The sequence below is a fragment of the Haliotis cracherodii genome, unplaced genomic scaffold (assembly GCF_022045235.1).
Source record: "Haliotis cracherodii isolate W230 unplaced genomic scaffold, xgHalCrac1.p SCAF_13, whole genome shotgun sequence".
In the NCBI taxonomy this organism is placed as follows: Eukaryota; Metazoa; Mollusca; class Gastropoda; order Lepetellida; family Haliotidae; genus Haliotis; species Haliotis cracherodii.
Window position 1 is genome coordinate 23,607,719 of NW_027266268.1, and position 13,285 is coordinate 23,621,003.

At 42.4% G+C, this 13,285-nt stretch overlaps 1 protein-coding gene across 1 annotated transcript in view; it reads right to left on the minus strand.

Moving 5' to 3' along the window:
* LOC139459785 (centrosome-associated protein 350-like) overlaps positions 1 to 13,285 on the minus strand; it is a 127,227-nt gene that overhangs the window by 23,793 nt on the left and 90,149 nt on the right. The window contains exons 8-15 of the mRNA XM_071241452.1: positions 11,857 to 12,039; positions 7,497 to 7,625; positions 6,828 to 6,908; positions 5,406 to 5,525; positions 4,394 to 4,558; positions 3,554 to 3,625; positions 2,270 to 2,556; positions 1,524 to 1,648 (exon numbers count right to left, since the gene is read on the minus strand). Of these exons, the coding sequence (XP_071097553.1) occupies positions 1,524 to 1,648; positions 2,270 to 2,556; positions 3,554 to 3,625; positions 4,394 to 4,558; positions 5,406 to 5,525; positions 6,828 to 6,908; positions 7,497 to 7,625; positions 11,857 to 12,039 (1,162 nt within the window). The remainder of the gene's footprint in view (positions 1 to 1,523; positions 1,649 to 2,269; positions 2,557 to 3,553; positions 3,626 to 4,393; positions 4,559 to 5,405; positions 5,526 to 6,827; positions 6,909 to 7,496; positions 7,626 to 11,856; positions 12,040 to 13,285) is intronic.

Here is a 13,285-nt window from a genome sequence, read left to right on the forward strand (position 1 = left end):
TGGACTCCAGAAATGGGCTTCACACATGTTATGACACAAGTTGTGACATGTGGTATTAAATTAATAGTGTCAATTTTTTACATGTTTGAAGTATTATTCCGTTTGATCAATTGGATTATGCTGTGGATTGCATAGATGTCTGCCTATTCACACATGAAAGTGAAGTTTGGAAACAGTTAAAAATGGAACGTTTGATATACTTAACTCGCTCCCGTTTAATACCAGAACTACTCATGAGTGTCATAAAATTGGTATTACACGAGAGCTCGTTTAGTATTCTACATAGAATTGACTATTACCGTATTTTCTTGAGTATAGTGCGCACTTTTTTTCGGAAAAACACAGCTGTGTAGAAGGGGGTGCGCATTATACACGAATTATGAGTTTGGATGTTTTTTCCTCCCATGGAAAGACATTACGTACCGTGAGCACGAAACACCGGAAATACCATGTCAACAAATCCATACTGAAGTACGCAAAATAATTATGTAATTACACTGTCTGTCTATAAAAAGTGTTCTTTGTATTTCTGGACTTATGTTTGTAACTTACTTCATTAATTTTATTCAAAATTCCTTATAATATTGTTTTTATTAATTTCGGCGATCGGAAGATCGCACAACTCACCGTTATTAACAGCAACCACGGTCAGAATACCGCTATTGACGCCTTGAAACGAACTTTAGTTGACAGAGAATGGATACATATATCATAAATGACATACTTTGACTCGTTAAAAGTCATATTTGTTTTTGTTTGACGATTCTATGTCAACATGAAATTCTCGCGCTCACGTGCTCACGTGCGCGTGAGCCTTGACGGTGACTGGTCAGACATGTTCCATGTAAAAAATAATACCCGGGAATAGCGATCAGCTGCTTCGCTTAGGGTTATTATTATTTTAAATATGTTTAGTAAAGGCTGCATATAATTAAGAAAATAATGGAATATATTATTCCTGATAAATAAAATAGTTTCAGATACAATTGTTGCCGATCCTTGCATTAAAAATCCTATAAAGTTATATCACTGGGTGTGTCTTGACCGAATCACCGGTCGATTCCAAGAAAACGTGTGTACAGCTGATTGCTGTTTCCGGCTTAGTTTACGAGAAAATACACAAGGTAATCTTAATCCCTAGATATAAAACAATGCCTAGCAGAACAATAAATACTATTTAAACGGTAAATAAACATGTCTGGTGATTTTTAATCACAAATTTCGAATTTGTACTGACGAAGTTTCTCAGCACCCGTTCGTTTGCCGGACTTCGCTGAAAGGGTACGGTGTAATTTTTTTCTGCGCATAATATTCAAATTTCTTTTTTTCTAAAATATTGAACCCCTAGAGGGGGGTGCGCATTATACATGGGTGCGCACTATACTCAAGAAAATATGGTACGTGTTTCTGCGTTTATAGAGAAGTACATGGAGTCAAAATGGTTCACACAACAGTCAGAAATATTAGAACTACAGATTCTGGACATAAGTTTGATGGCAACTCTATGAACTCTAGGCTCCTACCTTCTGTCCCGAGGCGTGCCGGTCGGTGTAACGTCCTCTTCTGTCCCCTCCGTCAGGGTGGAGTCATCGTCGTCCACCTCCATGCCTGCTCCACTGCCAGCATTCTCCTTGTCCGAGTCCAGGCTCTGAGACACAAACTTCAAACATTATACCACAATGTCTCACATTGGGTTCAATTTATGGGACAATGACCATCCAAATTTGCTAAAATCATGAGAATGACCTTATGACATTTGTCCCAGCAAAATCACTGATACCAGAAGATTAAACTGTTGGCAGCTTGAAATGTTCATAAAAGATGTTTCACAGAAATACAAGGCCAACATAGGTAACATTACAAATATATGGCAGTCTGTGACTTTAGCCACTAGTCTGAACCCCAAGTTTAGAAAACATCTGTTCGGGACATTAATAATCCATATATTAACACTAAATTCAACTGAAAATTATGCTAAGAGCCATATTTATACTTGTAGTCTCAAAAGTTTTTGGCACAGACTGTATGGCCATAAAAGTGCCACCATTTGCAAGGGTGCAACACGCATGTGACAAAACAATAGCAATGAAAACAGACGACAACATAAACAATTCTTCACACAAAGGTCCTTTAAGAAACTCTTTATAGCTTAGAGTGAAAATGCATTGGTGTCTAAAGAGAATCGTCTTATGGTTTTGCAAGCTGGCAGTATCTTCAACAGTCCCATGTATAAAATGAGTATGCAAAATAAAAAAGCTCCAGCACTCACCAAGCCCAGAGCCCGATGATCCCGACGTTGTGGGTCTTCCTCTCCCCCAGACCTCCTCCCCCGTGTCTTCGCTCGTGGCTGTGGCTGCGGTGGCTGGTCCTTCGGCTTCTGTTTGTTGTACAGCTCCGCCAGGTGGCGCTGTCTCTTCTCCTGCTCCGCACGATGCGCTCGCTCCTCCTCCTTCTTCTGACGCACTCGCTCCGCCTTCTGCTTGGCGATGAACTTGCGCACCTTGCTCTGGTCGTAGTGGCGCTGTTTGGAGGCTGCAGGCTGCTGCTTGTCTGGCTCTGTGGAGGTCAAGTGAGTGAGTGAGAACTGAATGCCAGTGTGTAGACATAACGAATAATACATCCCACGTAAAGTTGATAAAAACAAGAGTCACCAAAAGATGACAAATCCCCCGGTTCAACAATAGGATTAGGCACCACTTCAGCTTCTGGTAAATCCATGTAGCAAATTTTGATGAAAACTCTTACATGATTTTCAAGTTATGCTTCAGAATCTATTACGGAAGTATGGATGGACAGACTGACGAGGTGATGACTATATATATATATCTCGCCCCCAATGCATTATATGCCAGGGGGATATCAAATGACTGATCAAATACAGTCTCATTAAGATCAGAACTTAGTGCTCGCTACCACTACACCAAAGATCTGAGGACATCCCATTACAGGTCTCGTCATAACGACCCTTTTGTGAACTTTCAGATGAAAGATCATTTTTACAAGACACGTAACAAGATGCCCAAAGCAAAAGTGAGTACAAAGATCTGCTTTTAATGAAATTGGTTCCAATAAGTTTGGCAGACAAATCATCTGTACAAGACTACAACAAAGCCTACGCAGCCTATGTTCTCAGAATACCTTCCAAACATTGCCATCACTCCAAACATATGGACATGGCTTTAACCACAAGGCTACCCTAGTATTTTGTGTGTGTTTTTGTTGTTGTTTAATGCCGCACTCAGCAATATTCCAGCTATATGGTCTGTAAATAATCAAGTCTGGACCAGACAATCCAGTGATTAATACCATGAGCATACATCGCCTTTGGGATCGATGACACACATCAACCAAGTCAGAGAGCCTGACCACCCGATCCAATTAGTTGCATCTTACGACAAGCATAGTCGCCTGTTACGGCAGGCATGGGTTGCCGAAGACCTATTCTAAGCCGGATCTTCACAGGCCTATTTTCCTAGTAGATTTGCAAGATGTGATCACACCCACAGGGGCAAGGACACACAAGTGGGAAAGCGGCATGTCTGTTACAACTCACCGGAATGTTTGAGGGCTTTCCTCTTGACAGCCAGCCTCCGCCGCCTAGTGTGTTCTCCCTCCCCATCATCATCTGCATAGAGGTCACAAGTCAACAAAGGTCAGAGGTCATGTCTTCTACAGTCAGCAATAGGACAGCTATATGAAAGTGGCGTGTGCATATTCTAATCAGGATCTGACAAACCAGCAGTTCTTCCATTAGAGGTGAGGTGAAATGGGGTTTAACGTCGCGTCCAAGATTATTGCACTTATATAGCGACGTGCATGTACGTGTGTGTGTGTTTGTGTGGCTGCTTGTACTACTCCTAGTCCGGACTGATGCCGATTTATAGTGCTAGCCCACTGAGATACCATGCCGCAGTTTAACATGAATACCCCACTCAGACACAGTATACTGACTCCGAGCCGACCAGTCCATGTTTTAGCCCCTTTATGCCGAGCGCCAGACAGGGTAACAACAAGTACCATCTTTTAACATATTTTGGTATGACGAGGCCGGGGATCGAACCCCGGACCTTCCGCTCTACCACTAGACCACAGAGGGGGTCTCTTCCATTAGAACTAATCCACTGTCGGGTCTCACACTGTAAGTGCACAATAATCACTGTAATCTCCTAGAACGGGCATTTGCTATTTAATCCACACCAGAATATTGAACTGTCATGGCTGCCCACGATACTGATCCATCAGATGAGATCAGAAGACATTCAATATGTTGCATTCTAATTATTAGTTTCAGGTTCATTGGAGCGAAAGAAAAGTTCAAAAGCTGCATGGGCCTTGTTTCTGATGAAATTTCCAGTGATGTTCAGTCTTTAGCATTTGTACTTCAAACACTGACCTTCTAGTTGAAGGTCATCAAGAATCCTCCTTGCATCATCGGGGAGCGACTTGGTTGTCCTGGAGATGGAGTTACCTCCCACTGCACCCTCTCTGTTGCCGGAGGAGAAAAGGTTGTGTGTCTCAGCACCGTCAGGGCGACGAACATCCTCGTTCTTATTTTCATCTGTTAAGCCCAAAATGCCCAAATGAATAAAGTGAATTGTACAAGAAGAACACATTTGATTTTTCAAGTTTAAACATTAACAAAGATCCCAGGTTATTGTCCAAGATATCTTGGACTAAGGACACATAATAATCAATTTGTTACATTAAGGTGGGGACTAGTTGAGTTTTTACCATCATTTTAAACACTCATTACTAGTAGTGGTATGACACACTGATGCATCGGTGGATCACGATGTTTTACTTCTCTATAAAAGTATCGATCACAATCTCACATTAAGCAAAAAGTATCGATTCTTACCTTCAATGTATTCTTTAACAAATGTTACATTAAACACTAAGTACGAATGAAATTGAGCAGTGAAAACGTAATTATTTTCATCCATTGAGCCATACTTGACACTACCAACTGTAAATCGTTCGTGTGTCACGTATTTGGTCATCCTATCTTTGAAAAAAGATGGCGATAGACCACAGATAAGAGCGCATGCAAGTATCGTGAAAGTATCGGATCGTGAGCAAGATAACGTGATACGTATCGGATCGCGCAGTTGGTGATTTGTCCCAGCTCTACTCATTTCACAAAAGCAGTATGACTAAATCTGAATCCCGATACTTTGAAAGCCAGTTCCAGATTAGCTTAGCCCCAGCGAGAGAAGTGACAATGCATCGTTCCCTGAAGACTGTGATCCTGCATGAAAGTCTAAGACTCCTTCTCACAACTCTCATGTTAAAGCGACAGATGGAGGTGCCCCTGGGTTATAATGCTATAGAAACCAACCACACGGACCCAGGACCTCCCTAGATTTCGAACTCTGGTTCAATGTCTATTCAAAATGGCTTCCTGCCTGTTAGGTTGAGATTATCCGACTTCTTGCCCTGGGAAGACTTCTTGCTTGTCTTGGCTGGTCCAAGTGTCTGGAGAATGAGCTGCTGCCCCACCCTCCACGACGATGTTGTGATGATACCTGGAAGGAGATCGTAATTTCAAACCAACACAGCCAAACTTGTGTCATTCAGTGTGCATTCAGGATTTCAGTCATAAGAATCACTGCTTCTGAGACTCCTTTCCCTAAATTCAAGGTCATTTTCTTACTTTTACTTGTCAATATCCAAGGTTCTTGTGATATCCTTTACACTAATCAAAAAGTGATATTCATTTTATTCCAGATACATTCAACTTGTTACTGTTCTGGACATATTTGACTCTAATTGTAACAAATGATCCAAGCTCCTCACACCGGAGCTCTCTATACTATCGCTGCCACCAGTCAAAACTCCCCACTGTGAATAGGTGGCCACAACCATGCTTGGAGTTGAACTTGCAACCAAATGACCGTTATGTTTACAAACAAGTGATGACTGTCGTGACGCCGAATACACTTATCGCTGCTAAATTACTTTCTTCGTTTGTCAATTTGAATGTCTGTTTCATTAAAACTATCGTGTTATTGATAAAGTAAGAATGTAAGGGAGAAGTTGGTTGATTTTCCGTTAGTCTGCAATCTCGAACCAATCTGATTATTAAAACAACAAAGTAAATTCATCTGGAAAACATGGTCAGTCGTAAACCTTTTCAAATTGAAATATGATGCCATTCCCAAAGACATAAACAAAAGTATAAACGTTACTACATATGGGGTTGGAGGGCAAATTTCAAGATTCTTGAAATGGCCGCGCGATGTTACCGAGAGTGTAACGAAGGTGTCACGCGCTGGGAAGGAGCTTGCAGATGATCACTGGCAGGGAGATAACTCTATGGTGTAAATATGAAAAGATATACAAATGTGGAGGTAAAATAAAGGAAACAAGGATTAGTTAAGAAATTTCAAGGCCTTTGCAAGGAATTTTGTATCCATCTTTAGGTTTTTCCGAGCCTGTGCAGACCATGTTGTATGTGCTGGAGATTACCATATGTACAGGGAATGTCCTCGGCAGTAATATCCTGGGTAGAGTGAGGGGGACATCAGGGAGATTTTATTTGAGAGTAAGACGGCCACAGTGAGTTGGCCATGTCACTATCTCAACACCCACTGTGTCCGTCTTACATCTTACGCCTCTTTGCACAATGTCTCAGTAATATAGTTTGTTGTTTAATGCTGCACTTAGCCATAAACCAAAGGACCACCCAATCCCGTTAGCTGCCTCTAATGACAAGCATGGGTTGCTGAAGACCAATTCTAACCTCGATCTTCATGGGAAGGTTAAATATAGTGTTTGAGGATGTTTCATCCCTGAGAAGACCTGTGCGTCTCTCCGCTCTAGCCTACCTTTTGCACCAGGCTGTGAAGTCTCCTTCTCCGGGGCCACAACTCTCAGTCTCTTTGGTTTCTCACTGGAGCTGCCGCCATCTGCAAGACAACACCTTCTTTGTTCAAAGCAGCATTCACAGAAACAATTGTAAAAGGCGTATTTTATTGTAGACTACTAATTTACGGATCTGCCAACCCAACATTTCACAAATGTGGAATATGAAGAAAATTGCAACAGTACGTATTTTCTCATGTACCAGTAAAAGAAAACTGCAAAAATGATTATTGGAAGGGAAGTGACTCTGCAGCATGTTTCAATTCTCATTTTCATTATCCATTCACTCTAAAATCACAACTTTACAGAGATACAGTCAAACACCATTGTGTCGAAGTTGAAAGGACCTACATAAATACTTAGAGTTATCAAGGTTCGACATAACCTTAAATGATAAATAAAGAAGGAATACGCAGGGACAATGATTTTACTTCGAGACAACCGTAAGTTTGATAACTTTGAGACAATGGTGTTTACTGTACCTTAAAAAAGTGTTGTTTTTTGCATTTTCAAATTAATTTTGATACAACAACAATACAGCTTTGAGAAATAGATCAGTCTACCAAATAAGAAGGGCAAAGCATGATGTTCAACTTTAGGATGAGTCGTCCCTCCTGATGACCTTCACCTACCGTTGTGTGGATCAGCAGACACTTTCCGCTGGAGCTTTCCGACAGTTGTTTTGGGCTTCTTCCGCGGGACAGGGGACTTGCTCCTCACCACCATCTGAAACCGGGGGTCGGTGTGAACCTCCGTGAAACCTGCCCAACACAACAACAACAGCATACATCACTTTCCATATCTTGCAGTGTTTTGTGCATCAATCAGTTGAAGAAATAAAAAAGGAGCCTATCGGTAAGTCTGTGTAGAATTCAGCTTCAGATATATGGACACAATTGCACAATTGAATCAAGACTCCTGCAAGACATTCATTACAAGGGACTGACCATTAGGACACAAGATCTAAGGGTAACTGACCAGTATCAAGGGGTGCCAGGAACCAGTTTTCCAATATTACCAATCAGCCAGTTCCTGGAAGCTTTGGGGTGTTTTTTCTCAACCAACATTTCTCCAGTTAATAGAGAAGGCACCCTGGTCCCAGATGTCTAAGAGGCAACAATTTGCTGTGCATCCCTAAGGAGTGCCAGAACCCTATGGTCGTGGGTTGAAATCTCCAAAATGCCCTGATAAGGTTTCGGCATCGTGAGCCTGAGATCATAGTTTTCAAACCTGTGAAGATCCGGGGTAGAATAGGTCTTCAGCAAGCCATGCTTGCCGTAAAAGGCAACTGTGCATGTTGTAAGAGGCGACTAACGGAATCAGGTAGACAGGCTCACTGACTTGGTTGATGCATGTCATTGTATCCCAATTGCATAGATTGATGCTTATGCTCCAGATTCGATTATTTAGCTGGGATATTGCTGAGTATGGAATTAAACAACAAACAAACAAAACATCATAGGTTTTAACGAAGTGGTAATTGTCTAAGACCCGCACATCAAGCTGACATGAGTGGTATAAGGGACACTATTGTTCAAAGAGGAATTAAACCAAAGATAGCATATCATAACATATTGACTCATACATGTCATATTATTAACCTGTAGCAAGAGTGTTCATTCCACCAATGTCTGCCCAAACTCAAACAGCTGCCAACTTTTCGACCATCCAGAATACCTTTTAACTTTACTATTGACAATGATTGACAGCAATTCCACAACATTGAAAAACAACAACTGCATAATATCTTCGCCTGGTTTATCAGCAGGACATACTGCCTCCTATCTCAAGGTGGAGAGGTGAAATGGGGTTTAACGTCGCGTCCAAGATTATTGCACTTATATGGCGACGTGCATGTATGTGTGTGTGTGTTTGTGTGGCTGCTTGTACTAGTCCGGACTGTTACCGATTTATAGTGCTAGCACACTGAGATACCATGCCGCAGTTTAACATGAATACCCCACTCAGACACAGTATACTGACTCCGAGCCGACCAGTCCTTGTTTTAGCCTCAAATGCAGAGCGCCAGACAGGGTAACAACAAGTACCATCTTTTGGTATGACGCGGCCGGGGATCGAACCCCGAACCTTCCGCTCTCCGGGCGGACGCTCTACCACTAGACCACGGAGGCGGTCCCTATCTCAAGGTCTCCCAAGAGGTTTTCATAATGTAATGACCACAAGGAATGTGGGACTATTTACAGCCACTCCACCGACAACGACCTCCACCTGTCAACATCGGGCAAGGAGGACGTGGCAATGATAGTGATCCTGACAGGCAGAGGCGAAGCTGTCCTCCTGTTGTGGATCATTATGTCTTGTTAACACACTCACACCTTGAGTTTACGAGCTCCGACAGGTTGCTTTGTGACAAGCCAACTACAAACAGATTTATGACAATTTCATATCTTCATACTTCAAACCTCGCCCCACTTCAAACTGTTCCTCTAAAGGGGAACTGTTTTATTACCACTATTGTCCATATTCTCACGACACAATGTACACATTATCTTTTTTTATTTGAAGATGTCATAAGTTGTCTGTTAAGGGGCCTTGATAATCAAAGGGAAGATAACTCCATAACAAAGACGAGGGATAAAATACGTTGTTCACGTGTCTGCTTACAATACAGTTTCACTTATACTTTAAAGTCGAGAACAGCCATGAAATTTACTTCACAATAAACATATGAAGCTATTCAACAGTGAGGTGAAGACGAAACTATATGAATTACACGTAGTTATATTTGTTGTTGTTCACTGAATCAGGGGCTATCAAGTCATCTATTGACAATGTACAATGGTTGCATGTCACTCAAGTCGCCACACAATACTCAACAGGGCTGTGATTGCCTGGACTTTTGTATTGCAATATACCAGTACTGCAATACCTTGGTCTGTACCATGATATGTATTGCGATATATTGCCATTATATGCAATACTATATTTTCTTCTCCTGTCCTTCATTTCATTGACCAAAATAGAGCCATATGTCGGCTTTTCCTCTTTTGTTTGGGCATTTTCGCAGTTAATAGGTTCAGAAGTCATCAGTAATGCATTATCAAGGGAGGTAACACAGTGACACACAGCAGTAGTGTACTAGAAATATTGTTTCAATTCATTTTAATTTATTTCATTATTCACATACCCAAGGAAATACACTTCCGTACGTAGTTTCTCATCAAACCGATCCATATAGTCTGTCAACAGTTTCTATCACGGTTTACCAATGTACTAAACACATAAAAGGGACAGTCAGATAGCCTAGTGGTAGAAGCGTTCACTCGTCACGTTCGATTCCCGACATGGGTACAATGTGAGAAGCCCATTTCTGGTGTCCATTGCCGTGATATTCCTGGAATATTGCTAAAAGCAGCGTAAAACCCATCTTCCCGAAGCAAGTGAGTTAACTGACTACATAAGTCCAGTTTCCACCCTTGCCGAACTAGGCTGGTATTATGGAGTCACATTTTGGCTGGACTAGCATAGTCCAATCAAAATCACATACCGAAATCGAAATCCGGTTCGTAAAGTGACATGCAGATTTCGGTCAACTGTAGGATTTGCAAAGCATGTGCACCGCTAAATCGTTGTCAACAGATATTTTCTAAATCTTTTCATGTTTTTAATCAAAGTGCTCACATAACTTGATGCACTTCGCGATGTAAGACTCATTTTATCACAAAAAAATCTTGATTATCGATCAGATCGTGTTGACTAGGCGCCGTTTTGTTTGAAGCAAATGCAAGTGATACGAGAGGTTGAATCTGATTGGTCATTAGGAGAGGCATAGAAAGGACATAACTCGTAATAGCCACTGGTGGGACTACGATCGAGCCCAGGAATTCCAGTCTATTTCGGCAAGGGTGGAAACTGGACTTTTAAAGCATGGGGTACTGAGACATGACAAGCATGGTGTACTGAGACATGACAAATAAGGAGGCACTGGGACATGACAAGCGTGGGGTACTGAGACATGACAAGCATGGGGTACTGTGACATGACAAGTAAGGGGGCACTGGGACATGACAAGCGTGCGGTACTGTGACATGACAAGCGTGGGGTACTGAGACATGACAAGCATGGGGTACTGAGACATGACAAGTAAGGGGGCACTGGGACATGACAAGTAAGGGGGTACTGAGACATGACAAGCATGGGGTACTGGGACGTGACAAGCATGGGGTACTGAGACATGACAAGCATGGGGTACTGAGACATGACAAGGAAGGGGTACTGGGACGTGACAAGCATGGGGTACTGAGACATGACAAGCGTGGGGTACTGAGACATGACAAGGAAGGGGTACTAAGACATGACAAGCATGGGGTACTGAGACATGACAAGTAAGGAGGCACTGAAATATTACAAGCATGGGGTACTGAGACATGACAAGCATGGGGTACTGAGACATGACAAGCATGGAGTACTGAGACATGACAAGCATGGGGTACTGGGACATTACAAGCATGGGGTACTGAGACATGACAAGCATGGGGTACTGAGACATGACAAGCATGGGGTACTGAGACATGACAAGCATGGAGTACTGAGACATGACAAGCATGGGGTACTGGGACATTACAAGCATGGGGTACTGAGACATGACAAGCATGGGGTACTGAGACATGACAAGCATGGAGTACTGAGACATGACAAGCATGGGGTACTGGGACATTACAAGCATGGGGGTACTGAGACGTGACAAGTAAGGAGGCACTGAAATATTACAAGCATGGGGTACTGAGACATGACAAGCATGGGGTACTGGGACATTACAAGCATGGGGTACTGGGACATGACAAGTAAGGAGGCACTGAAACATTACAAGCATGGGGGTACTGGGAACCTATTCAGACATGATATATCCACAAGATGACTGATTTTTAGCCAAGTTCAGACAGACAGATTACTGCATTTGCCGCTATGTTCGTGTTCTACACTCTAGCTTGAGGGAGGAAGACTTCACTCTCACTGGTATCACCAACTCACCTTTATAGACAGGAAGTGGTGGTCCGGCTGCCACCTTGCGTACTCTGGGCTGTCTGTTCCCCACACCGTCCTCTGCAGCCGTGGTCTGGACAGCATCGCTGATGCCATGGAGGACATGTAGAGGGTTGTCTGCTGTCTCGGTCAGTCCTCCCGGTGCTGCAACTATGCTGTCTTGACTTGTGTCTGCACAAACAAAACATTCTCACATCAAGCATCAAGCTTTACTAACTATCTATGAGTGAGTAGTCAAGTGAGTTTGGTCCAATGCCTCTTTGAACAATATTTCAGTTATAGATCATGGCTTGTCAGCTTGATATGGTAGGAATGCCCCAAGCGATACAGATCTTAGATGTTAACCACGTTGGTGAAACCTCAGTGAGCATGAGTAGGGAGCTGACCAACAGGATACATGATCAGGGAATATCTGATGTTTCATTTCTGGCATGCCAAAGGGACACAACTCTGCTGCACAGTGAACTTACGAGCCGTAGACGACTGGGCCACCTGCACCCCCAACATGAAGTCTGTCAAATAACATGTTTATCTTCATGTGAAACACCACAGTATGTAATATTCAAGTTATATCCTAATGGACTGTAAATAATTAAACCAGTGGCTGCAAGCATCCATAGCAACAATCCATGCAATCGAGGTACAATGATAATCACAGAGCCTGACTACAGTTTGTGCCAAAAATGTTTTAGCCCAAACTTGGCTTTGAGAAACATTTTAAGTTGATTCAATTGTTATAGACTCATTTATCTGAGCTTACTTGCCTGAACAGAATTTTACTTGATTCAGGCTTCGAAACAAGTAGCTAAAGTCACAGACTGTGACGACCCCATTCTCATCTGAGTCATCTGACAAGCATGAGGTACTGAGGACTTTCTCTGACACCGGATCACCAAGATGTGTTTTTATCAACCAACAAATGGGAAGGGTATCTATTTTCAAGAGAAATGTATCTAATATGTATTTGAAAATGAGGATTCAGGCATATGCCTTTAAACTTTAAACGTGATGTTCTACATCTTTAAACTCTCCTAACGTGATGTTCTACGTCTTTAAACTCTCCTAACTTGATGTTCTACTGACATGTGTACTCTCTGTATCAAACTAACACTCACTTTACAAGTGTCACAATCCCTGATCAACAGGTCTTCCTCTAAAGGGAAGGGAGACAACTGAACAAAATACAGTTATCTCACACTGAATGGGAAGCTCAATTTATGTGGAGCTCTTCAACCCTAAGTAGATAAAACCATCATCGATTCCTCAGACTGTGATCCTGCTTGTCAAGCCCACTCAAGTCCTGATAATACCAAACGCCTACCCTGGTACAGCGTGCCCCCCAGCATGGGTCCTGGGAGTTGATAACACAGGTGAGGTGAAATGTGGTTTAACGTCGCGTCCAAGATTATTGCACTTA